The following is a 26,135-nucleotide window of genomic DNA, read 5'->3' on the forward strand; positions in this document are numbered from 1 at the left end:
ATCCTAGGAAAGCATTAAAGTTTACTGACATCCTGTAGTAAACTTTGAATCACCGGGATAATCCCGCAGCTCATTAATAAGGAGGTGCGCATAAAAAGTATTTTCTCATTCTTCTCTATATCTTAAAATTGGATGGACCCAACATGTCCTTTCTTCTTTCTTTTTAAGAAGAGAGTGGACAACAAAATCATCCTCGCTGCTTGAAGATTCCATTTTGTATTGTTTTGCTAATTTTTTCGTAACGGATAAATTAGTACACATCAGACTCAGTGTGTAAGGTTTCTGTGTGTGACGAATTTTTAGGATTACGAATACGAAAAAATGCATGTGAAAATTTTAGACTTTTAGTGTGAAATGACCTTTAGAAATAAAAAAAAGTGTCAATTTTCATTTTGGAGTGAACTGACAATTGAGAAATTGCACTGTTGATCTGTAAATCACCTGTGTATTTATTTGTATTTTTAGCTAGCTGTTTGTTATTATTGGTTTATTACATGTATATTACATAGTAATCCATCAGTCACCAATTACCATAAGGCAGTATTGCTATTTCAGGATGAGTTTGGCAGGTTTGGCTGTTGTACATGATGCACTGATGGATCTGAGTATTTAGAGGGAACCTAAACAGTCTTCATAAGGTGTTTGTGCTGTTACTCATTCACATTTGTGGTTTTGCTGATGCGCAACACTGAAAAATGACTGCGTCCTCTGTCACCCGAAGTGCCGCAGGCTCGATAACTGGCCAGTGAAGCTTTATGAACCGATGAAGAGACCAATCACTGGCCTCTGACCGCAATACACCCGACTCATTACCCATGGAGCACTGCAAGCCTGGAAAGAGACGAGCTCGCTCTGTGTGTGTGTGTGTGTGTGTGTGTGTGTGTGTGTGTGTGTGTGTGTGTGTGTGTGTGTGTGTGTGTGTGTGTGTGCGTTTGCGCAGAGGCCTTCTATCTTTATTTATTTAGTCCTCATGCTCTCCTCTCTGCTCCCTAAAGTGTGTCAGAGAGTGACACACATAATACAGCATCACAAACACTCTCTCTCCCGCCGCAGAGACGCACAGGTACAAAGATCAACACAAGAGTCTGTGGTGTTGTGCTTTCAGAGCCTCCAGTTTCATTTCCGCTGCACGAATATTTCGTTCTGAACATTTTGTGTCGTCAGGAGATTGTACTGTATTCTTCTGAGGATTTGCCAAACACAGTTTTCCACATATTTCCTGGAGTGCAAGAAACTACCTGGCAAAGCAGGAGAGAAAAGAAGCCACACTTTGAATATTCATATTTTGCACACCGAAGCGAGAAGGAAAAGAATGCGTGAGAAAATGTGTGAGAAAGCAGATATGAATGAATCCGGTCTAATCCTGCTAAAGTGCCCTTACACGATTGACACTCAATAGAACGGCAGACAAAAGACTAGTGTAGCGTATTTGGGAGCGAGACACTTCTGCTGCCATTAATGAGGCCAGTTCTCTCTGTCCTGCACTTTTTCATATTGTTCAGTCCGAGGCCGTTTTGGCTGGAATCGTCATTTCCAGACCAGAATTCATTATAATCAATTATCTGCCATCATAAAGTGCTTGAGTCGCATTGTAAGCTTTCGGTATGTGCCGTGTGCAATTTAGGAGACGTGTATGAACTGGTGTTTACAGGTAGTTTAGCATTCGTTCATTTGTCATGTCATTTTTAATTAGATGGTATTCTAATGCATTTCATTCTACAATGGCGTTTTAGTGCCACGTTATAAAAAAAAAAAAAATCTGAGATTATAATATTAAAGTCGTAATATTGCAAGAGTAATGTTGAAATATTTAATGAATAAAGTTGAAATGTTTTGAGAATAAAGTCAAAATTTCAAGAATAAAGTCAAAACGATTTGAGAATATTTTTGAAATGTTACGAAAATAAAGTAGAAGTCGAAATGTTTTGAGAATAAAGTTGAAATTTTGAGAATAATGTCAAAATGTTTCGAGAATAAAGTTGAAATTACAAGAATAATGTTGAAATGTTTTAAGAATAATGTCGAAATATTATGCGGATAGTCAAAATTATGAGAATAATGCAGAAATATTTTGAGAATAAAGTTGAAATGTTTCAAGAATAAAGTCAAAATGATTTGAGAATATTTTTGAAATGTTACGAAAATAAAGTAGAAGTCAAAATGTTTTGAGAATAAAGTTGAAATTTTGAGAATAATGTCAAAATGTGTCAAGAATAAAGTCAAAATGTTTGGGGAATAAAGTCGAAATTTCGAGAATAATGTTGAAATATTTAAAGAATAAAGTTTAAAATGTTTTTGAGAATAAAGTCAAAATTTTGAGAAAAATGTTGAAATGTTTTAAGAATAATGTCCAAATATTACGTGGTTAGTCAAAATTATGAGAATAATGCAGAAATATTTCGAGAATAAAGTTGAAATATTTTGAGAATAAAGTAGAAATATTTCGAGAATAAAGTTAAAATTATGAGAACAATGTCTAAATATTTTGAGAATAAAGTTGAAATGTTTCAAGAATAAAGTCAAAATGATTTGAGAATATTTTTGAAATGTTACGAAAATAAAGTAGAAGTCGAAATGTTTTGAGAATAAAGTCGAAATTTTGAGAATAATGTCAAAATGTTTCGAGAATAAAGTTGAAATGTGTCAAGAATAAAGTCAAAATATTATGAGGATGAAGTTGAAATTACGAGAATAATGTTGAAATGTTTTAAGAATAATGTCGAAATATTACGCGGATAGTCAAAATTATGAGAATAATGCAGAAATATTTCGAGAATAAAGTTGAAATGTTTCAAGAATAAAGTCAAAATGTTTGGGGAATAAAATCAAATTTCGAGAATAATGTTGAAATATTTAAAGAATAAAGTTTAAAATGTTTTTGAGAATAAAGTCAAAATTTTGAGAAAAATGTTGAAATGTTTTAAGAATAATGTCCAAATATTACGTGGATAGTCAAAATTATGAGAATAATGCAGAAATATTTCGAGAATAAAGTTGAAATGTTTTGGAAATAAAGTAGAAATTTCGAGAATAATGTTGAAATATTTCGAGAATAAAGTCAAAATGTGTCAAGAAAAAAGTCGAAATATTATGTGGATAGTCAAAATTATGAGAATAATGCCGAAATATTTTGAGAATAAAGTTGAAATATTTTGAGAATAAAGTTGAAATATTTCGAGAATAAAGTTAAAATTATGAGAACAATGTCTAAATATTTTGAGAATAAAGTTGAAATTTCAAGAATAATGCCGAAATATTTTAAGAAAAAAGTGTCAAGAAAAAAGTCGAAATATTACGAGGACAGTCAAAATTTGTGATATAAAAATATTTTGAGAATAAAAATTGAAATGTTTTTCGAATAAAGTCGAAATGCTTTGAGAATAAAGTCGAAATTTCAAGCACTTTTTTTTATTTCATTTTCGTAATATTTAGACTTTGTTCTCGGAATTTCGACTTTATTCTCAAAATCGTAGATTTTTTAATCTAGCGTTGTGGGAAATAGCATTTGTTAAAACGAGTGAATATGCTATTTTTACATTTATGGTGTTTTTCAACTTCTTTCTCCTGAAATTCACAAAGAATTGTTTTCGAGGTAAAGCAATAACACAAAGCTCAATCTAATTTCACTGCTCTGTAGGAGAAACAGATGAGACGTTAATCGGATTTCATTTGGGTTTTTTGTGACTCTTTGTGACTCACTTGGATTATGCAGAATGATGCATGCTGTTCTAAGGAAACGAGGACAAAGCTTGATGTGCTAAAAGCCTAGAGAGATGTTTATTTAATAAAAAATATGGTAATTATTCACTAAGACTGATCACTTATTGAGCAGCTGAGCAGCAGTGTGAAAAAACCTAATTACAGTGATTAGAGTCAAGTCAAAACTATAGCTATGTTTCCATCACACAGTTTTTATGTGCATTTTGAAGTATCGCATCAGACACAACTGATGGAAATGGCAAAATTCAGAAAAAAAAATCACTTAATTTGCAAAAAATACGTTTTTACGCTTACTTGAAGTGATTATTGAATTGTGTGAAAAGAGTTAATTCCAATAATGGGAGATGTATAACGCATTTTGCTAATAAATTCCTCCACTTGCACCAAAAAAGTCATAACTTGACTAAGCAGCAGACCGATGTCATTGCATAGCATCTCAAATGTTGTTATGGTCATTCTGCAATGCCTGATCAAAGTCTGTCATCAAAGTATTTCTGTATATTTGCCTCTCAGAACTGTCTTACACCATTGTGTTCCCAAACAGCTGGCATCCCAAAGCAGTGACTGCATGTATTGTGTTTCGTCTGCTCTCTCTGAGGTGCAAGTCATTTATCAGGGACTTATCAGGAAGTGAATTTTGTTCTCTTTGACTCGTTGGATGGAAACGGTGCTTATTTGCAAATGTTGCATGCAATATTCCAATTTTGTGCTAGTAAAATTCACAACTTTAGATGGAAACTCCGGCTTATGAAACTGAAGCTTGTCTCAACTTGTATCTACTGTACCATCTGCAACCAGGGATGGGCAGTACTTTAGATAAATGTATTTAAAATACGTATTTGAAATACAAAATGCTATTTTGTATTTTGTATATTAAAGCCTTTGGGAAAAATCTAATGTAATTTGTATTTAAATACATTTAAGATGAGTATTTTGTATTTTCAAAATACATAAAATACATGGTGCCAATCAACCTCTTCATCAGGGTGCTGATTTAGTTCAGACACAGCCCTTCCCCAACCTTAAAGGGATAGTTCACCCAAAAATGAAAATGTGATGTTTATCTGTTTACCCCCAGGGCATCCAAGATGTAGGTGACTTTGTTTCTTCAGTAGAACACAAACGAAGATTTTTAGCTAAAACTGGTGCAGTATGTCAGCCATATAATGGACGTGGATGGGCACCAGACCTTTAAAAGTAAACAAAAACATGCACAGACAAATCCAATTTACACCCTGCGACTCGTGACGATACATTGATGTCCTAAGACACGAAACGATTGTTTTTTGTGAGAAAATGAACAGTATTTATATCATTTTTTACCTTTTATACACAGCAATGTCCATCTGTCCTGAGCACGAGTTTATCATCCGGCTCGTTACACGTGTAGCGCTCTGGAGTAGAATACGCAAACACCATAAGGGGAAACCGGTGAAAAGTCCCAGATGAGTTTGCGCAAGCAAACGTAATCTTTTATTTTAAATTGGTTTGAACAATCAGGATAAGCGCAAGTAATTACCATTTTGAATAGCTGCTATACCCACAATCTCTGTGCTCTGTGTAAACAATGAGTGTCGTATACATGCAAAAGATCGCTTCCGGCGTTTGCGTATTCTACGCCAGAGCGAGTCGGATGCTGAGCATGAGGAGAGATGGATGTGGTGGTGTATCAGAGGTAAAAATGATATAAATACTGTTCAGTTTCTCGCAAAAACCGATCGTTTCGTGTTTTAGGACATCAATGTATCGTCATGAGTCGCAGGGTGAAATTTTGGATTTGTCTGTGCATGTTTTCTTTCTTTTTTTTACTTTTAAAGGTCTGTTGCCCATCCACTCCCATGATAAGGCTGGCAGACTGCACCGGTTTTAGCTAAAAATCTTTCTTTGTGTTCTACTGAGGAAACAAAGTCACCTACATCTTGGATGCCCTGGGGGTAAGCAGATAAACATCAAATTTTAATTTTTGGGTGAACTATCCCTTTAACACTCATGCACGTGAGCCGCCTGCAGCAGTCAGCATTGGATCAGCGACTTTTCTCAGTTTTCTGCATTAAGGTAAGGGTGTCATCATGATCAATTCCTTGTTGATTAAAGTTAAAATGGTGCATCATTCAGATTTGCCTTCAGTAAACATGAAAGAATAAAAAAGCACCAACATGTGTAGGAGAAAAATAGCGTTAGCTGCCTGTTAGCCAATCAGTTTTGATAGTTTTTTTTTTTTTAATCTATCATCCTTGTGTTATTGAGTTCTTGTTACTGAGTTGAAGTCATGCTGGTGATAAAACGTAATAAAAGATGTTTGGGGGGGATTTGTTTTGTTTTTCCTACAGGGCAGGGGAAGGGAAGATCATTGCTAATCAGTAGTACACATCTAAATGTTTTTGTTTTGCATTCAGAATATGTCCAGATGTATTTCAGCCTGATAGGGATGCCTGCACTTGATGGCCAATTTCACATGTATTTTGTGTATTTTAAAAATACAAAATACTGTATTTGTATTTAAATACATTTTTCCACTCAGTATTTTGTATTTTTATTTTAAATACATTTCTGTGTATTTATGCCCATCTCTGTCTGCAACCATCTAAGGCCCAAAAGTTTGAGTCTTTGCATTTGAACTTGAACATTTACTACTATAAATATTTGAAGATCATTTCGAGAATAAAGTCAAAATGTGTCAAGAATAAATTCAAAATATTATGAGCATAAAGTTGAAATTACAAGAATAATGTTGAAACATTTCAAGAATAAAGTCGAAATCGTACGAGAATAAAGTCAAAATGTTTCGAGAATAAAGTTAAAAAATGTTTTGAGAATAAAGTTGAAATGTTTTGAGAATAAAGTTGAAATGTTTTGAGAATAAAGTTGAAATGTTTTGTGAATAAAGTCGAAATGTTTCGAGAATAAAGTTGAAATGTTTCGAGAATAAAGTAAAAAAATGTTTCGAGAATAAAGTAAAAAAATGTTTTGAGAATAAAGTTGAAATGTTTTGAGAATAAAGTTGAAATGTTTTGAGAATAAAGTTAAAAAATGTTTTGAGAATAAAGTCAAAATGTTTTGAGAATAATGACAAAACATTTCGGAATGAAATAAAGTCAAAATGTGTGAAGGAAAAGTCACGTAATTTATCAGGGGCTTATCAGAAAGTGACAATTTTGTTCTCTTTGACTTGTTGGATGGAAACGGTGCTTATTCGAAAATGTTTTATTCGAATAAGCCAATATATTTGTAATTATATTCCAGTTTTGCACATGTTAAATTCCCAACTTCAGATGGAAACCCGTCTTATGAAACTGAAGCTTGTCTCAGCTTGTATCTACTGTACCATCTAAGGCCCAAAAGTTTGAGTCTTGGCATGTGGACTTGAACATTTACCACTATAAATATTTTAAAATATTTGTAAACATTTTCAAACAATCAAGCCAAATTCAGTTTCTGGATAAAGAGCAGTTTTAATAGTTCCATTTAGACAATTTGATTGATGAATACCAGAAGTCTTCACTGATATAGAAGTCTTAAATGCGTTCAGCTGTAGAACATTGTTGGGAAATCAGCCGATTGTTCTGTTTACTTTCAACAAATGTGTTGTTCTCAAGAAAAACTGGTGGTATTGAAAGCAGGTTTCTTTAGAAGTTAGAATCACCTAGAAATCATCACCTAGAAATGTGCTTTATATACTTCTCAGAAATATACTTAAAATGACATTTAAGTATACTTGACTTATACTTAGAAAAAGTCTAAGTATATTTGAGCTCTACTTGTGCTCTGAGAATCTGTGTTTTCATTGTTATACGCTAGGGGCGCTATTGCACATCTTCTGAACAGAATTTACAGAAATTACAGAAAAACACAAGTGAAGAAGAAACCGAAACAACAGATGCTTCCACATGTAAACTAGTAGTTTACTGAGACTATACTTCAAAGTGTACTAAAAATGCATAAAAAAGTATTTAGTTAGTAAACTATCAATATACATATAAGTTCACTTTTAGTATATTTGCAGTACAAACTAAAAATATAGATGTAAACTAGTTGTGTACTCAACAGTGGCGTACGGGACACCCCCGCACCCCCCGCGGTGCGTGGGGGCCCCCGACCCTTTGGGGGGCCCGTCGCAGGACCTTCTAAAAGGCAGTACTTCGAGACGCTGAAATAGACGCGAGATGTGAGCGCAAAAGTAGTGCAGTAGAGCGAGTTTAATGCTCTATAATAACAACCGGGGAAAAAACATTTTTCTCACATTTTACTTTAACACTATACTTCTAAAAAAAAACGTGTCGTACTCAAAGAGGATAAGTTTAGGCTACTTAATGTGGCTTACGGAGCCCCAGGGGAAAAGTTTAAAGCGTGCGCACAATACTAAATCATATGCACAACTTAGGCCTACTAACTTGTTCCCTTGTATTAAGTAAATTGAGTGCACGATATAATAATTTGTTTGTTGATTTGATTGAACTAAATCCTGGACACTATTTATTAATGTCATGCATAATTTAGTAACATGAGAAAATACAAATTCGTGTGGACGATTTTTTTCCCCCTGCATGTCATGTGCGGGGGCTCTGTATGATCTAAGCAGGGCTTAAAACGGAAAAAAAAAAAGTGGTTCATTCTGAGCGGAATCTGTATCTTACCGTTTCTGTTCATGCGTTTCTCTGTATTATTACCGTTCAGCGTTTTCTTTAGGCTACTCAAAAAACGAAGAGAGTCTTGATCTGGTAACCTACCTTGTGCTTAGTCATAGCCAATACAGCATCATCTTTTCTAGATTTTAGCCAAATGTTTTTAACGAAAGAAAAAACTTTAAACGCTTTAAAGATATTAAAATATTTTTGTCAATATATTTAAAATGTTTGCTATAGTTAAAACACGCTACTTGTGTAAAATTGCGTTTTGAGAGGAGAAAACATACATCGCATTTAATTACATTCAGAAATAGCTAATGTAGGCTAAAATACCGGTAGCCTAAATCTAAATGCTTACAAACATTATAAACACAACTAGGCTATTTTATTCCTATCTCTCCACAACAAATTATCCACAAAAGTATCCTTCACAAAGCCTATAACAGCACAGTGGGGCGCTGGTCGCGCTAAACGGACTATTTAAATTAAGAATTGTAACCTTTATATTTTTCTTTAAATGTATTTTATTTTGATAATGAACAAGCTGCAATGTTATAGCAAAAATGTGTGTGCGTGTGAGGCGCCAGTGCGATCACGGCATTGTTTTTTCATACCAATGTTGCAGCTGATAGAAGCCAATATATCATTCATCATTGTAAAGCTTCGGCAAAAAAAAGGAAAGAAAAGAAATAAAGAAAACGGCTAACCTGTCAGCGGTTCACTGACGACTTGTCACCAGACTTTTTCCATACAATGTATCGTTCGTTCTCGAAATTGAAATGATCAAGACATTTCTCCAGAGCACAATGTTACAAGAAAGACTGTCCAGTTTAGCTCTTCTAAGTATTGAGAATGCCCGCGCTCGCAACATCAACATAAAATCGTTAGTCAAAGTCTTTGCACACCGAAACGCTCGCAGTATAAATATAGACTAAATATTTATTCCTGCATGGATTTCAGTCTGATTGAAAAGCAATTAAATATGCACAGTATATGATATATGCTATTAATAATAACGTCAAATGCACCACATTCATTACTGATAAATCAATTGTAAATGGGAGAGACTGACTCAGGTGCACAATACATTTTCCTGCATGACATCACTGCTGGTGGGAGGCCTCTAAGATGTGTGGTACGCCACTGGTACTCAAAGTTTACTACTGTTATGTTCATATACTAGAAAGTGGGCCAATTTAGTCTCAAGGAGTATTGAAATAGTTATAGAAAATGAATATTATAGAAAATGAATACATATAGAAAATGAATAAATGTAAAATGAATAAATGAAATAGTACACTTAAAAGTATACTTCTGTAGACTCTAAGAGGATTCTGTGATGAACACTCATGTCAGAAGAAGCTTGCAAACATCTGCAGATATTGTGGCAGATTGACAGAAAATGCTGGATAGTTGAGGAGAAGCACTCTCCCTTTATAGTATGACTGCTGAGGGTGGTTCATTATACTGCAGCTTTGTCACAAAGACCTTCCCACTTTTTCGGCAAATCCCAAAGCGACTCCCAGCTGGGTTTGGATCGATACCAAACTCCACAAAACCATGCATGCAATGTTTGCTGCCTGTTTGTTCATGCATTTCGACATAACACTAGAGCTTAGAGATGTTTAGTTTGGTATGAAATAGAAATTCCAAAATCAGTATTTAACTTGAAGCAATGCAGTTTAAATTCTCTTGCCGGTTTTTGTGTCTTTGATAAAAAGTTTTGTTTTGACTTGTGAGGGAAAAATAGATTAGAAATGACACAAGGGTGAATAACGAATGACAGAATTTCATGCCAGAACTGTTCCTGTAAAACAACATTTGACTCAATGCAGTTTAGCAGCAGTGTTTCTCCAGTTCTTAAGGAAGTGTGTTTGTGTGTGTGTTGATGAATGTCAGTGTGTGTATACGTGAGTGTTCTCATGCACAGCTGTCAGTCTCTGAACTCAAGCAGGGGACGGATGCTTTGCCAGGTTTGATGTATTTCCTCGTGTCCTGTGGGATTGTTTACAGACTGGTGGCGTTCAGTTATTGAGCGAGCGATATCTTTGCCGTCGTTCTTTTCTATCGCTCATCTGACCCAGTGTACATCAAACTGACGGAGCTGCCAAACATCACAAATCACAAATTGCACAATATTGTCTTTGTTTGGATATTCTTGGGGATGTTTATTTAAGAAGTTGTCAATTTTAGATACATGTGCATTTTGCATTCAGAATAGCAAATGGAGGGCTAAACCTTGCATATGAGCATAATGGGCGTAAATCGTGATGAAGAAAGCTCAGCAAGGCTTTCATTGTTGGTCTGAATCTTGAGGGAATGAAAGCTATTTGCGTTGTCTCTGTGGTTACTGGACTTCCTTGGGAGGCTTCCAGACGATTCCCAGCTCGGTTTGCACTCCCTCAGGAAGACTTCATAACTCAAAGTCAGCGATAATGGCATCAGGAGCAGCGAGAGCAAGACAATCCTTGTTCTGTATTATCTGAAGCCTGCAGCTCTACAAACAGCGTGTGCTATTAAACTGAGGCTTGTTATCTTCCTGTATTTATGAGGATTTGCTTTTTTCCCCGAAATGCTAGGTAATGTCATTGTATTAAAACACACTGAGTATAACAGCTCACAGCTTTTGAACTTTTTAGGATTGTTTTCATCGGTCAAAAAATACCATTCTTAGAAATGCATCATTATGCTACATTATCATTAAATCTTATCTTTCAATAAGTGCAAGTTCTGTTCATTGATCTGTTTTTAAGTGAACATTGTTACAAATAAATATTCATAAATAATGCTTATTATGAGGATAAACTCTGATCAATGAGGCCTACGATCAATCAGCTCCTTAGTGCTAACTAAAAGAAAACAAGTTGATAAAAAGATTGAATGCAAGTGTAATAATGATATTTATAAGCAATTTTTATAAGGCTGTTTATGTTTTGACTAGGAAAAACACATTTTTTTCACAGCACAAGGGTTACACTGCAAAAAATGCTTTTCTTACTTAGATTCTTTGTCTTGCTTCCAGCCAAAATATCTAAAGATTCTTGAATCAGGAATGATTTTCGAGACAAGTAAAAATTATTTTCTTGTTTTTAGTAAAAACAAGTCAAAATTAGGGGTAAGAAAAATAATCTAGTTGTCTGCTTGAAATAAGATTTTTTTTCTTACCCCATTGGCAGATTATTTTGCTTGTTTTAAGCAAAAACTCACTTAATTTTGACTTGTTTTTACTAAAAACAAGACAATAATTTTTACTTGTCTTGAAAATCCTTCCTGATTCAAGAATTTTTAGATATTTTGGCTGGAAACAAGACAAAAAATCTAAGTAAGAAAAGCATTTTTTGCAGTGTAATGCATATCCTTTTATTTTAGTCTTGAATTAAATTAAATATATTTATAACACTCCCTAAACATATAGTCACCTTCATGTATTTCACTTATAAGATTAACAAATGTGACCCTGGACCACAGAACCAGTCTTAAGTAGCATGCACTGCAAAACAAAAATGCATTTCTTTTTTTTTCTTTTTTTGTCCTGTTTCCAGCCGAAATATCTAAAAAATGTTAAATCAAGAAGGATTTTGTAGACGAGTAAAAGTTATTTTCTTGTTTTCAGAAAAAACAAGTCAAAATTAAGCAAGTTTTTGCTTGAAATGGGCAGATTATTTTGCTTTTTTGTTTTAAGCAAAAACTCACTTAATCTTGACTTGTTTTTTCTGACTTGTTTCTGAAAACAAGAAAATCATTTTTACTTGTATAGAAAATCCTTCTTGATTTAAGAATGTTTAGATATTTTGGCTGGAAATAAGACAAAAAATCTAAGTAAGATTATTTGTAGCAATAGCCAAAAATACATTGTATGGGTCAAAATTATCGACTTTTCTTTTATGCCAAAAATCATTAGGATATTAAATAAATATCATGTTACATGAAGATATTTTGTAAATTTCTTTCCATAAATATATTTTTCATTAGTAATATGCATAGCTAAGAACTTAATTTGGACAACTTTAAATTTTTACATTTTTCTTTTGCACCCTCAGATTCCAGATTTTCAAGTAGTTGTATCTCAGCCAATTATTGTCCTAACAAACCATGCATCAATGCAAAGAATCTCAATTTCAATAAAACTGACCCTTATGACTGGTTTTGTGGTCCAGGGTCTCAAATAAGAAAACAAAGAAGGAATTTTGCCAACCATGTGGATTGGTTCTTCATTAATTCTAAAAGACTGAAAAGAATGAACTGTAAATGAAGCTTTGAAGCAGCAGAAGGGAAATGCCGTCCTCTGTTGATATGTCTACAGCGATCGCTGCTGTTCGTCAGTTTGAGGGTCTGAAAGCCTGTGTGGCCCCGTTTGTCACATGCTTTCAGAGAACGGCCCTCGAACAAACACAGCTACCAGCTCTCATTAGTTCTGCCTGCTTTATCCGCTCACAGCCGCACACAACCTACAGCCGCTCACAGACACTAACCCTCAACCTACAGCCAGCAGACTTCAAGGAAGAATCGTATCAGAAAATGATCTAGGACGTCATTGTATATCAACATCAGTTAAAGCCCAATAAAGAGCCTAATTCCTATGGTGACTGTGTGATGAAAGTGAGTGTTGTAAGAGAAAGGAATTGGCTGTGTGTTTTCCTCTCAGGCCTCTCATTAGTGCAGAGATACGCAATTAGCCTCTTAAACACGAGCGTGTAATCCACTCAGATTACCCAGAGAGCTTTGTGCTCAGCCGACGATCACTTTAAAGCATGACAACAGGATTTAGGATGCTGCCTTTCAGCTGCTTTCTGGCGTTTTGCGTCGCCTGCGTTGACACGTCTGTCTCTATTGATTTCCAGAAACGTCCTCAATCTGTAATTACTGCTGATCCTTTGTTTCGTGTTCGGAATCACGTTTGAAGCAAAGAGCTGTTTTTCAGATTTTCAGTGCTTTAATTTAATCTTTGCACATTTTCCAGGCAGATCGTCATTACAGCTGTTTTAGGTCTTTTGCTATAGTTCCCCTAAAAAATTGAAAACTCTGTCATCATGTCGTTTTAAACCCAAAGTCTTCGATGTAGCACTAAAGGAGATTTGCACTGGTGCCTCTTCTCCATTCAAATTGAAAATATCTTACTCAAAGTAAATTAATGAATAAAAAACAAATCAATCATAGAAAATATCTTTGCTTGTTCATGTACTCAGCAGGGTATTATAGTTAACTAAAACTAAAAGCATGGACAAAACAAAATGTCACTAAAATGAAAAACTTAAAAAACATATTTTTATTTTAGCTAATTGCCAATGCACCACTTTTCATTTTCAATTACTTAACCAGTAAAATCGATCAATAAAACTGAAATAAAAAATTTATAAAAATAACAAAAGCAACAACAAAATTACTAAAATTATTACACAAATCTTACCTATCTATGTATAAAATAAATATATATGACTAAAAACACTTTTGTCTTTTGCTCACACAGATCTATTGTAAGGTGTCTAGTGTTTATATACATAGTGCATAGATCTATTAAGACACTTTGATGGTGATTTTGTGTTCAATATTAGAAAAATAGTCTAAAAATAGTCTTCAATCCATGTTTTCATTGTTATACACTAGGGGCGCTATTACACATCTTCTGTACAGAATTTCCAAAACAGTGAAGAAGAAACCGAAACAACAGATGCTTCCACATGTAATCTAACAAAATCATCAGATATAAAACAGCATCAAAACCATAGATATGGAAAACTGTGTAACGTTATGGAATAAAATGTCGACCCATGAAGAGGAAATAATGACTGTCAAGCTTTGGGGTGTTGATGTTTTGATTATCACAAATAGTCTTTTTTTAGCTTTTTGTTCAAAATGTTATTTATTATTTATGAAACTTACCCACATTCAAGTGTTTATAAAAAAGAACGCATGAAGCTAGAATAAAATGTTTACTGAGACTATACTTCAAAGTGTACTAAAAATGCATAAAATGAGTAAACTATCAATATACCTGTACATTCACTTTTAGTATACTTGCAGTACAAACTGAAAACAGAGATGTAAACTAGTTGTGTACTCAAAGTTTACTACTGTTGTACTTAAAAGTATACTTTTATATACTAGAAAGTGGGCCAATTTAGTCCCAAGGAGGACATTTAAAAGTATACTACTAGTACACTGATATTTGTATACTTACGGCATAAAATATACTTAAATATATACTTGAACTTTACTTAAGTTTACTTAATACAATAAACTTGAAGTGTACTTCTTTTTGGTAAGGGATGTGAAATTGTGTATCTCTGTAGTTGTTAGTATACAGCATATACAAGTAAAGACAGTAGAGCCAAAACCATTAGCAGGTTTCTTAGGAAATGCCCCAAAACTCACTCAAGTGCTCTGCACACATCTGCGAAACTTTAACACTGGGTTTATTTGGTGGTTTGATTTCTGCCAACTGATGAAAACTGTCCTAATATAAATCATTCATATGAACATCTGATGTCATTGATGGCATAATGGTTTCTGAATAATCTCTATATTCCTATCATGCATTTATTATAAGCCTCTCGTGAGACACAGACAACTCAAGTGCTTTGAATTTTCATGTAATGCACCTGTAATATCACTTATGAAATGACATCATGTATGTGTGTATTATGTGTTTAATCCCAGATTTTGTCTTTTTCCAGAGACTTAAGTGAGAACTTCATCCAGGCGATTCCCCGAAAGGCCTTCAGAGGAGCTACGGACATCAAGAACCTGTAAGAGCTCATGACACGACAGCACAGAGATCAGACTAAACTGACCGCATGTTTAACCGTCCTTTCACTGTGTGTTACAGTCAGTTAGACAAGAATCACATCAGCTGCATCGAGGACGGAGCTTTCCGTGCACTACGTGGACTTGAAGTTTTGTAAGTATAAAAAATGCGGCATGAACAAGAGTGTCAACAGCCATCATTAATAAGAGCCTGATCATTCAATGTGATCTTATTCATAATAACAAGACTCTGATTCTAGCATGTGTGCATTTTGCAGTATTAATGGACTGACAGCATGGAAACAGTAGACAAGATGCACAAAAGCTTATGATTTCTTAAGGAGCATAGATTTTTGAACTCGTGATATTAGTTAAGGCAGTGATATTATTCCAGTATTTTAAATTCTGTTATATTTATTTAATGCATTTACTTAATTGGACATTACAATGTTTTGCAGGACTCTGAACAACAACAACATCAGCAGCATCCCAGTGTCCAGCTTTAACCACATGCCCAAGCTCAGGACGTTGTGAGTGATGCAAACACACACACACACACACACACACACACACACACACACACACACACACGTTTACTTAGCTATCTAAATGCAATTACATAAAGTTGAAGTCAAAAGTTTACATACACCTTGCAAAATGTTAATTATTTTCCCAAAATAAGAGGGATCATACAAAATGCATGTTATTTTTTATTTAGTACTGACCTGAATAAGATATTTCACATAAAAGATATTTACATATAGCCCACAAGAGAGGATAATATTTGATTTTTTTTAAATGACCATTTAAAAGTTTACATACACTTGAGTCTTAACACTGTGTTGTTTCCTGAATGATCCACAGCTGTGTTTTTTGTTTAGTGATAGTTGTTCATGAGTCTCTTGTTTGTCCTGAACAGTTAAACTGTTTGCTGTTCTTCAGAAAAATCCTTCAGGTCCCACAAATTTGTTGGGTTTTCAGCATTTTTGTGTATTTGACCCCTTTCCAACAATGACTGCATGATTTTGAGATCCATCTTTTCACACTGAGGACAACTGAGGGACTCATATGCAACTATTACAGAAGGTTCAAACACTCACTGATGCTCCAGAAGGAAAAAACACGCATTAAGCTGGGGAGTGAAAACTTTTTGAATTTGAAGACCAGGGTAAATTTAACTCATTTTGTCTTCTGGGGAACATGTAAATATCTTCTGTAGCTTCTGAAGGGCAGTACTAAATGAAAAAAATATGATTTTTAGGCAAAATAAGAAAAATGTACACATCTTCATTCTGTTCAAAAGTTTTCACCCCTGGCTTTTAATGCATGTTTTTCCTTCTGGAGCATCAGTGAGCTTTTGAACTTTCTGTAAAAGTCCCTCAGTTGTCCTCAGTGTGAAAAGATGGATCTCAAAATCATACAGTCATTGTTGGAAAGGGTTCAAATACACAAAAATGCTGGAAAAGTCCATCTTCAAGAAAATTTACCAGGAAAAAACCCCAGGAAATTTACTCAGTCATTTCAAACCTTTAGAACTTGCTCTCTTCTGCAGAACAGAGAAAATATTTTGAAAAATGTAATTTCACTGTGTGGACAAAATCTTTTTGTCAACGGTTCATCTTCTTTTGCTCTGCAGAAGACAGAGAGGTTTGACATGATTTGAAAGATAAGTAAATGATTACAGATATTTTTAAGTGTCCTGAGTAATGATGAGAGATGACAGATGGTGGTTAGTTTACGAAGCACATTTTGAATTAAACAAAATGCTTTGTGAGAAATTTTGCAAGGATGTTGCTCAAATATTAAAGTAGGTCATAGGTTCGATTCCCAAGGAAATATAAATCACTTTATAAAAGCTTCTGAATGATTAAACTAAGACTAATTATTATTCTTACAAACCATAATCAAACATCTTTTTGATAAACTAGAGTACATAAAGTTTCCACTGCTGAATAAAAAAGGTAATTGCCACATTTTATCTCACAATTCTGACTGTTTTTCTTAGAATTGCGAGTTTATATCATTCAATTTTGATGTTATAACTTATACATTGCTTTTTTTACTTAAATTTTTTGTCTTGTTTCCAGCCAAAATATCTAAAAATTCTTAAATCAAGAAGGATTTTCTAGACAAGTAAAAATTGTCAAAATTAAGTGCATTTTTGCTTGAAACAATCAAAATAATCTGCCAATGGGATAAGCAAAATAATCTTGTTTTCTGTTTGAAATTAGATTTTTTTTTTTTTGCTTACCCCATTGGCAGATAATTGTTCTAAGCAAAAACTCACTTAATTTTGATTTGTTTTTTTCTGAAAACAAGACAATATTTTTTACTTGTCTAGAAAATCCTTTTTGATTTAAGAATGTTTAAATATTTTGGCTGGAAATAAGACAAAAAATCTAAGTAAGAAAAGCATTTGCAGTGTAATAGTGAGTTTATATCACGCAATTCTGAGAGAAAAGGCAGAATTATGAGATGCAAACTTACAAATGCAAGAAAAAATCATAAACGCCTTGTTTTATTTTTTATTCAGTGGTGAATAACTTTATAAATTAACTTTATACATGAACTTTATGTATGAAGAGGGCTTGTATAATCTTTTCTATGGGAACTGTACAGCAGTTTTAACTGCAGCCCATCTTATCTGACAGCCCAACACAGATGAACAGCACTGAGGCAGTAAACACACACACACACACACACACACACACACACACACACACACACACACACACAGTGTCATTCCATACAGTCTTGGCGGGACGGCGGAGGCCACACGGCTCTGCCAGAAGCCACAGTCAGTAATTCACACACACACATACAGAAATAAACACCCACACACACTGCTTTTATGAAATGTATATTCTGCTGTATTTTTCTGGAATTTGTGGACCGTTTTACCACATGGAGTTTCTTTCTCATTTTGGTTTATTTCTTTATTTTGTTATTCACTTACAGATTTATGCTGTGAAATGGACAGGTTGCCATCAGATATAAAGTCAGGAATATAAGTGAGGTTTTGGAGAATAAAATCCAGACCATGTGTAAAACAGGATAGTTTTTTCACGTAGTTCATGTCTATGCCGTCAGCATGTGTGAAAACAAAAAAACCTGCTAATCAGATAATGGAGTTACTGGGTAAAGATAATTGGCTGTTGGCATTAGCAAAGCTCAGTGACAGATTTAGCACAGCATGAATTTCCATGTTGGTCCAGACTGGTTTGGCCTGGCAAGTGCTGGTCTGGTGTTTGGACCAGCATGGCCTTTTTGCTAAAGCCGGCTGAGTTTAATCTAGTCAAGAAGCCTGCTGGGACACCAGTACCCAAAACACAACATGATCTGCTGCTGGTTTTATTAGCCAAGCTCTAAACAATATTATGGCCTGGTTAAAGGAATAGTTGTCCAAACAGCTGATAAAAACATCACAATAATCCACAAGTAACCCACACCACTCCGGCCCATCAGTTAATGTCTTGAGAAGATGAAAAGTTGAATGTTTGTAGGAAACAAATACATCAAGATGTAACCTCAAACCATTGCTTTCCGCCAAAATATGACTCCATAAACTATAATAGCACTTCCTCCATTGAAAAAATGCATCTCCTCTTGTCTCTCACATCAAAAACCTGCCACGTATTAGTTTAGAGCTGTTTTGGCTTGTGAACGGTACTTGATCTCTGCAGATTTCTCTCCTGATTCAGACCCGATGACTTTTTTCCTCTGGAGAAAGCATTATTATGGATTATCCCTGTTGAAAATAACAGCGTATGCTGGTTAAGTAGGTTTTGATGCTGGTATGCTGGTTTAGGATGGTCTTTTGCTGGTTTAATATGGTCTTTTTCTGGTTTATGCTGGTCCTTTGCTGATTAATGCTGGTCCTTTGCTGGTTTATGATGGTCCTTAGATGGTTAATGCCGGTTTTAACTTGTTAATGCTGGTCCTTAAACGGTTAATGCTGGTTTTAGCTGGTTAATGTTGGTCCTTAGCTGGTTTATGCTTGTCCTTAGATGGTTTATGCTGGTCCTTTGCTGGTTAATGCTGGTTTTAGCTGGTTAATGTTGGTCCTTTGCTGGTTAATGCTGGTTTTAGCTGGTTAATGTTGGTCCTTGGCTGGTTTATGCTGGCCCTTAGATGGTTTATGATGGTCCTTAGCTGGTTAATGCTGGTCCTTAGATTGTTAATGCTGGTCATTAGATGGTTAATGCTGGTTTTAGCTGGTTTATGTTGGTCCTTAGCTGGTTTATGCTTGTCCTTAGATGGTTTATGATGGTCCTTAGCTGGTCCTTAGATGGTTAATGCTGGTTTTAGCTTGTTAATGCTGGTCCTTAGATGGTTAATGCTGGTTTTAGCTGGTTAATGTTGGTCCTTAGATGGTTAATGCTGGTTTTAGCTGGTTAATGTTGGTCCTTAGATGGTTAATGCTGGTTTTAGCTGGTTAATGTTGGTCCTTAGATGGTTAATGCTTGTCCTTAGATGGTTTATGCTGGTCCTTTGCTGGTTAATGCTGGTTTTAGCTGGTTAATGCTGGTCCTTAGATGGTTAATGCTGGTTTTAGCTTGTTAATGCTGGTCCTTAGATGGTTAATGCTGGTTTTAGCTGGTTAATGTTGGTCCTTAGATGGTTAATGCTGGTTTTAGCTGGTTAATGTTGGTCCTTAGATGGTTAATGCTGGTTTTAGCTGGTTAATGTTGGTCCTTAGCTGGTTTATGCTTGTCCTTAGATGGTTTATGCTGGTCCTTTGCTGGTTAATGCTGGTTTTAGCTGGTTAATGTTGGTCCTTTGCTGGTTAATGCTGGTTTTAGCTGGTTAATGTTGGTCCTTGGCTGGTTTATGCTGGCCCTTAGATGGTTTATGATGGTCCTTAGCTGGTTAATGCTGGTCCTTAGATTGTTAATGCTGGTCCTTAGATTGTTAATGCTGGTCATTAGATGGTTAATGCTGGTTTTAGCTGGTTTATGTTGGTCCTTAGCTGGTTTATGCTTGTCCTTAGATGGTTTATGATGGTCCTTAGCTGGTCCTTAGATGGTTAATGCTGGTTTTAGCTTGTTAATGCTGGTCCTTAGATGGTTAATGCTGGTTTTAGCTGGTTAATGTTGGTCCTTAGATGGTTAATGCTGGTTTTAGCTGGTTAATGTTGGTCCTTAGATGGTTAATGCTGGTTTTAGCTGGTTAATGTTGGTCCTTAGATGGTTAATGCTGGTTTTAGCTGGTTAATGTTGGTCCTTAGCTGGTTTATGCTTGTCCTTAGATGGTTTATGATGGTCCTTAGCTGGTCCTTAGATGGTTAATGCTGGTTTTAGCTTGTTAATACTGGTCCTTAGATGGTTAATGCTGGTGTTAGCTGGTTAATGTTGGTCCTTAGATGGTTAATACTGGTTTTAGCTGGTTAATGTTGGTCCTTAGCTGGTTTATGCTTGTCCTTAGATGGTTTATGCTGGTCCTTTGCTGGTTAATGCTGGTTTTAGCTGGTTAATGTTGGTCCTTTGCTGGTTAATGCTGGTTTTAGCTGGTTAATGTTGGTCCTTGGCTGGTTTATGCTTGTCCTTAGATGGTTAATGCTGGTTTTAGCTGGTTAATGTTGGTCCTTAGATGGTTTATGCTTGTCCTTAGATGGTTTATGCTGGTTTTAGCTGGTTAATCTGGTCCTTAGATGGTTAATGCTGGTTTTAGCTGGTTAATGTTGGTCCTTAGATGGTTAATGCTGGTTTTAGCTGGTTTATGCTGGTCCTTAGATGGTTAATGCTGGTTGTAGCTGGTTAATGTTGGTCCTTAGATGGTTAATACTGGTTTTAGCTGGTTAATGTTGGTCCTTAGCTGGTTTATGCTTGTCCTTAGATGGTTTATGCTGGTTTTAGCTGGTTAATGTTGGTCCTTAGATGGTTTATGCTTGTCCTTAGATGGTTAATGCTGGTTTTAGCTGGTTAATGTTGGTCCTTAGATGGTTTATGCTTGTCCTTAGATGGTTTATGCTGGTTTTAGCTGGTTAATCTGGTCCTTAGATGGTTAATGCTGGTTTTAGCTGGTTAATGTTGGTCCTTAGATGGTTAATGCTGGTTTTAGCTGGTTTATGCTGGTCCTTAGATGGTTAATGCTGGTTGTAGCTGGTTAATGTTGGTCCTTAGATGGTTAATACTGGTTTTAGCTGGTTAATGTTGGTCCTTAGCTGGTTTATGCTTGTCCTTAGATGGTTTATGCTGGTCCTTTGCTGGTTAATGCTGGTTTTAGCTGGTTAATGTTGGCCCTTTGCTGGTTAATGCTGGTTTTAGCTGGTTAATCTTGGTCCTTGGCTGGTTTATGCTTGTCCTTAGATGGTTAATGCTGGTTTTAGCTGGTTAATGTTGGTCCTTAGCTGGTTTATGCTTGTCCTTAGATGGTTTATGCTGGTTTTAGCTGGTTAATCTGGTCCTTAGATGGTTAATGCTGGTTTTAGCTGGTTAATGTTGGTCCTTAGATGGTTAATGCTGGTTTTAGCTGGTTTATGCTGGTCCTTAGATGGTTAATGCTGGTTGTAGCTGGTTAATGTTGGTCCTTAGATGGTTAATACTGGTTTTAGCTGGTTAATGTTGGTCCTTAGCTGGTTTATGCTTGTCCTTAGATGGTTTATGCTGGTCCTTTGCTGGTTAATGCTGGTTTTAGCTGGTTAATGTTGGTCCTTTGCTGGTTAATGCTGGTTTTAGCTGGTTAATGTTGGTCCTTGGCTGGTTTATGCTTGCCCTTAGATGGTTAATACTGGTTTTAGCTGGTTAATGTTCGTCCTTAGCTGGTTTATGCTTGTCCTTAGATGGTTTATGCTGGTTTTAGCTGGTTAATGTTGGTCCTTAGCTGGTTTATGCTTGTCCTTAGATGGTTTATGCTGGTTTTAGCTGGTTAATGCTGGTCCTTAGATGGTTAAGGCTGGTTTTAGCTGGTTAATGTTGGTCCTTGGCTGGTTTATGCTTGTCCTTAGATCGTTTATGCTGGTCCTTGACCAGCTAAGGACCAGCATAAACCAACTAAAACTAGCTTCCCAGCATCAAAACCTACCTAAACCGCATATGCAGTTTTTTTCAACAGGGATGGACTTGTATGTTTAGATTAACGCATCATAATAATGGATTTATTTTAGCTTTTGTCTTCTCAAGATGTCAACTGATGCACTGGAGTGGTGTGGATTACTTGTGGTTTATTGTGATGTTTTTTTATCAGCTGTTTGGACTCATTCTTTCGTCATTCTGTGAGGACATTTTCAGCACATTAAATTGGATAAAAGCTTCATCTTAACATTTCTGCTGCCATTTTTCCACCTTCAGCCGCTTACATTCCAACAACCTGAACTGCGACTGCAATATCGCCTGGTTGTCCCAGTGGTTGCGTGAGCGGCCAACCATCGGTCTGTTCACACAGTGCAGCTCTCCAGCTCCGCTACGAGGACTTAATGTAGCCGAGATCCAAAAACACGAATTCAGCTGTTCAGGTAACAAATGCCCTCAAAACAAATGCCTTGTAATCTCTTTACCCAACATTATCATCTACTGTGTTCCACTGATTTGAATTGAAGAACATTGACTAGTTCTCATGTTTTGATGTCTGCTAATTGTGCACTTTATTACTCTTATTCATTACAAATGTTCTCTGCAGGTCAGTCCGAAGATGCTGCTGTTCAGTCGTGTAGTTTCGTCACTGGTTCGTGTCCGGCCGCCTGCACCTGCAGTAATAATATTGTGGACTGCAGAGGGAAAGGACTGACGGCGATCCCGGCCAACCTGCCCGACAGCATGGCAGAGATGTAAGTTCCTGTAGCTCAAACAGTAGAACATAGGGCAAGCAATGGCAAGGTTGCGGGTTGAATTCCCAGGAAATGCATGAAATGAAAAAATGTATACCTTGAATGCAATGTAAGTTATTTTGGATACTAAAATCACACAAACTGATCTAAAAAAAAAAACGCACTTCACACCTCTCTTTATCAATTTGCACTGGCTACCAATAGCTGCTCGCATAAAATTCAAGGCATTAATGTTTGCCTACAAAACCACCTCTGCACCCCTTTACCTAAATTCATTACTTCAGACTTATGTGCCTCTAGAAGCTTGCGTTCTGCAAATGAACACGCATTATTGTGGCATCCCAAAGAGACACAAAATCATTTTCACAGACTTTCACATTAAATGTACCCTTCTGGTGGAATGACCTGCCCAACTCAATCCGAACTCAGTCCTTAGCCATCTTCAAGAATTGGCTAAAACCCATCTCTTTCATCTTTATTTGACCCTCTAACTCTAGCACCCTCTATTCTAATTCTATTCTAAAAAACAAAAAAAATGCCCTTTTAGACTTATTCTCTTTTTAATTTACTTACTGCTTGTTTTCTCAAAAAAAAAAAAAACTAACACTGGCTTCTCAGTTCTTCTTGTATTCTAGGCCTCTAACACTAGCTTGTTTTTGTTTTTTTATTCAAATCTATTTTATTTTTTATAGATTTTGAAAAAGAACATTGATATGTGTAGTGCGTTAGGCTAAATGAGACTTGTAATAGCTTTTGCATATCATTGTTTTTTTGTTGATTTTGATTGCTTCCATTGTCCTCTTTTGTAAGTTGCTTTGGATAAAAGCATCTGCTAAATGTAAAAGTAAATGTAAAAACCCACAAAGGCCAATATAATGTCAATCATTTCTAAGTGTTCAAAACATTATTTTTTTTTTCAAAATGTTAAAAAAATTTTTTTAGGTTTTACAGTTGTTAAGGGAATATCTTATGTTATCATTTTGCAAACATTATGGAAATATTTCTTTTAAATTAAAAAAATGTTAGATTAAATTTACTGTAATTCAAATGATATTGCACATATTGCAAGCAACATCAAGGTTGTGGGTTCAATTCCCAGAAAAGGCATTAACTGAACAAATGTATATACTGAATTCAGTGTAAGTGGGTTTAGATAAAAGCGTCTGCCTAATGCAGAAGTCTGAGCTTCTGAGGTCCTGTACTAAAACACAAAGGCCAATGTAATGTGAATAAGGGGCACGCACAGACACGCACGCACACTGTTATAGCGCACTACTTCCAGACGTGAGAGAAGGAAATACAGCCACTTGTGATCTGTCGATTATAGTGGCATGATCTATGACAGATGTATTTGGACACGCTCGCAGAGACTGAAAAGCGCGGTCCGCAGAGAGGAGACCACAGGAATGTTCTGTCTGGAATCACTGCAATCCAAAAAATGTAAATTGTGTTTCTATATTTCCTAGCGAGTGGCCTGCTTTTGAAGAGCGGGGAAATTCTGCAAGTGTTTAAGTCAAACCGTTATTGCCTGTGGCTCTGAAGGCACTAAATGACCCTGACAAATGACTTTCCTGTTTTAAATGAGGGTTTTTAGACTGAAAACAACTGCTTTCTGTGGCCTGAACCTGCAGGGTGTGCCATTAAAACAGACCCTTAAAACACCGGCAGCCCCCACAGACACTAATGACATCCAAAGGCCGTCAAAAAGACGCACCGCATCCGCCGTGATCAGCTCTGCTGATGTTCACTCTGCTCTCGAAGGAGAGACGTTGTTTGCATGAATGTTTTTTATGACAGATCATTCCAGCCAGGCCACACAAATCATACACACATTGGGAGTTCAGACTATTTTTGGAAGAATGTAGTTTTTACATGTTTATACACTACATTTTTTTATTACCAAAAAACAACAACTTGTCAATCACATTGCAAATGGATGGTACATGTTAAGGTGAAATTCATTACACAACTTTAGATATCTGAACAGATTGCTGACTTTGTAAATGGTTATATACAAAACTTCTAAAATTAGTCCAATTATACATATCAAACATGTTTGATCTCCTCCAACTGGACAGAATCATACTCTGAAGATAAAAAACAAGAGTCTGTCCATTAAACACTATGGAGTTTTCTGCTAAATCTGTCAACTTGGACTCAGCACTGCAAAAAATGCTTTTCTTTCTTAAATTTTTTGTCTTGTTTCCAGCCAAAATTCTTAAATCAAGAAGGATTTTCTAGATGAGTAAAAATGATTGTAATGTTTTCAGAAAAACAAGTCAAAATTAATTGAGTTGTTGCTTAGAACAAGCTAAATTATCTGCCAATGGGGTAAGCAAAACAAATCTTATTTCAAACAGAAAACAAGATTATTTTTCTTACCCCATTGGCATTATTTTGTATGTTTCAAACAAAAACACACTTAATTTTGACTTGTTTTTCTGAAAACAAGACAATCATTTTTACTCATCTAGAAAATCCTTCTTGATTTAGGATTTTTTAGATATTTTGGCTGGAAACAAGACAAAAATCTAAGTAAGAAAAGCATTTTTTTGCAGTGAGCTTGTCCAGAATGAAAATATTGTGTGCAAAAATTTAGTGTATAAGTGATTGTTTGTTTGTTTGTCTAAACTTGCAAACAGAAGCTTTATTAGTTTAAAAGCAAGGCAAGCTTCATAGATGAATGTTTTCCACTTTAGTGATGTGTCATTGCAGAATTCAGATATCAGTTTATTACACAGTTTCTGAGGAGGATCCTCACACTCAGGAGAACTCAGGTTTATGTCTCCAAACACATTTCAATCACATTTCTGCACTGTAAAAAGTTCCCACCAGTTTCAACTTAAAAACTTAAGTTCAGCAGCTGCCTTAAAACTGTAAGTTAAATCAACTTAAAAATACAAGTCATTTTAACTAACTTTATTGACGTGAGTTGAAATGACTTGTAGTTTTAAGTTGATTTAACTTAAAATTTTAAGGCAGCTGCTAAACTGCTAAGTTTTTAAGTTGAAACTTGGGAAAACTTTTTACAGTGTGGATGGTGTGCAGAAACCATGCATTCCCATCTATTAAGCATACTAAAGTAAAGTTCAAGTATATTTTTAAGTATACTCTAATGTAGTAAGTACACAAATATCAGCATACTAGTAGTATACTTTTAAGTGTACTTTTTCAAAACTCCTTGGGACTAAATTGGACCACTTTCTAGTATATAAAAGTATACTTGTAAGTATACTTTTAAGTATAACAGTAAACTTTGAGTACAAAACTAGTTTACATCT

General features: G+C 35.5%; 1 protein-coding gene across 1 annotated transcript in view; it reads left to right on the forward strand.

The window, feature by feature from the left end:
• The window catches only part of slit1a (slit homolog 1a (Drosophila)), a 117,403-nt gene that overhangs the window by 50,211 nt on the left and 41,057 nt on the right, over positions 1 to 26,135 (forward strand). Inside the window, exons 5-9 of the mRNA XM_073834318.1 lie at positions 15,020 to 15,091; positions 15,172 to 15,243; positions 15,548 to 15,619; positions 22,379 to 22,542; positions 22,707 to 22,854. Coding sequence (XP_073690419.1) covers positions 15,020 to 15,091; positions 15,172 to 15,243; positions 15,548 to 15,619; positions 22,379 to 22,542; positions 22,707 to 22,854 — 528 coding nt within the window. The remainder of the gene's footprint in view (positions 1 to 15,019; positions 15,092 to 15,171; positions 15,244 to 15,547; positions 15,620 to 22,378; positions 22,543 to 22,706; positions 22,855 to 26,135) is intronic.

This window comes from Garra rufa, chromosome 2 (genome assembly GCF_049309525.1).
Source record: "Garra rufa chromosome 2, GarRuf1.0, whole genome shotgun sequence".
NCBI classification, from domain to species: Eukaryota; Metazoa; Chordata; class Actinopteri; order Cypriniformes; family Cyprinidae; genus Garra; species Garra rufa.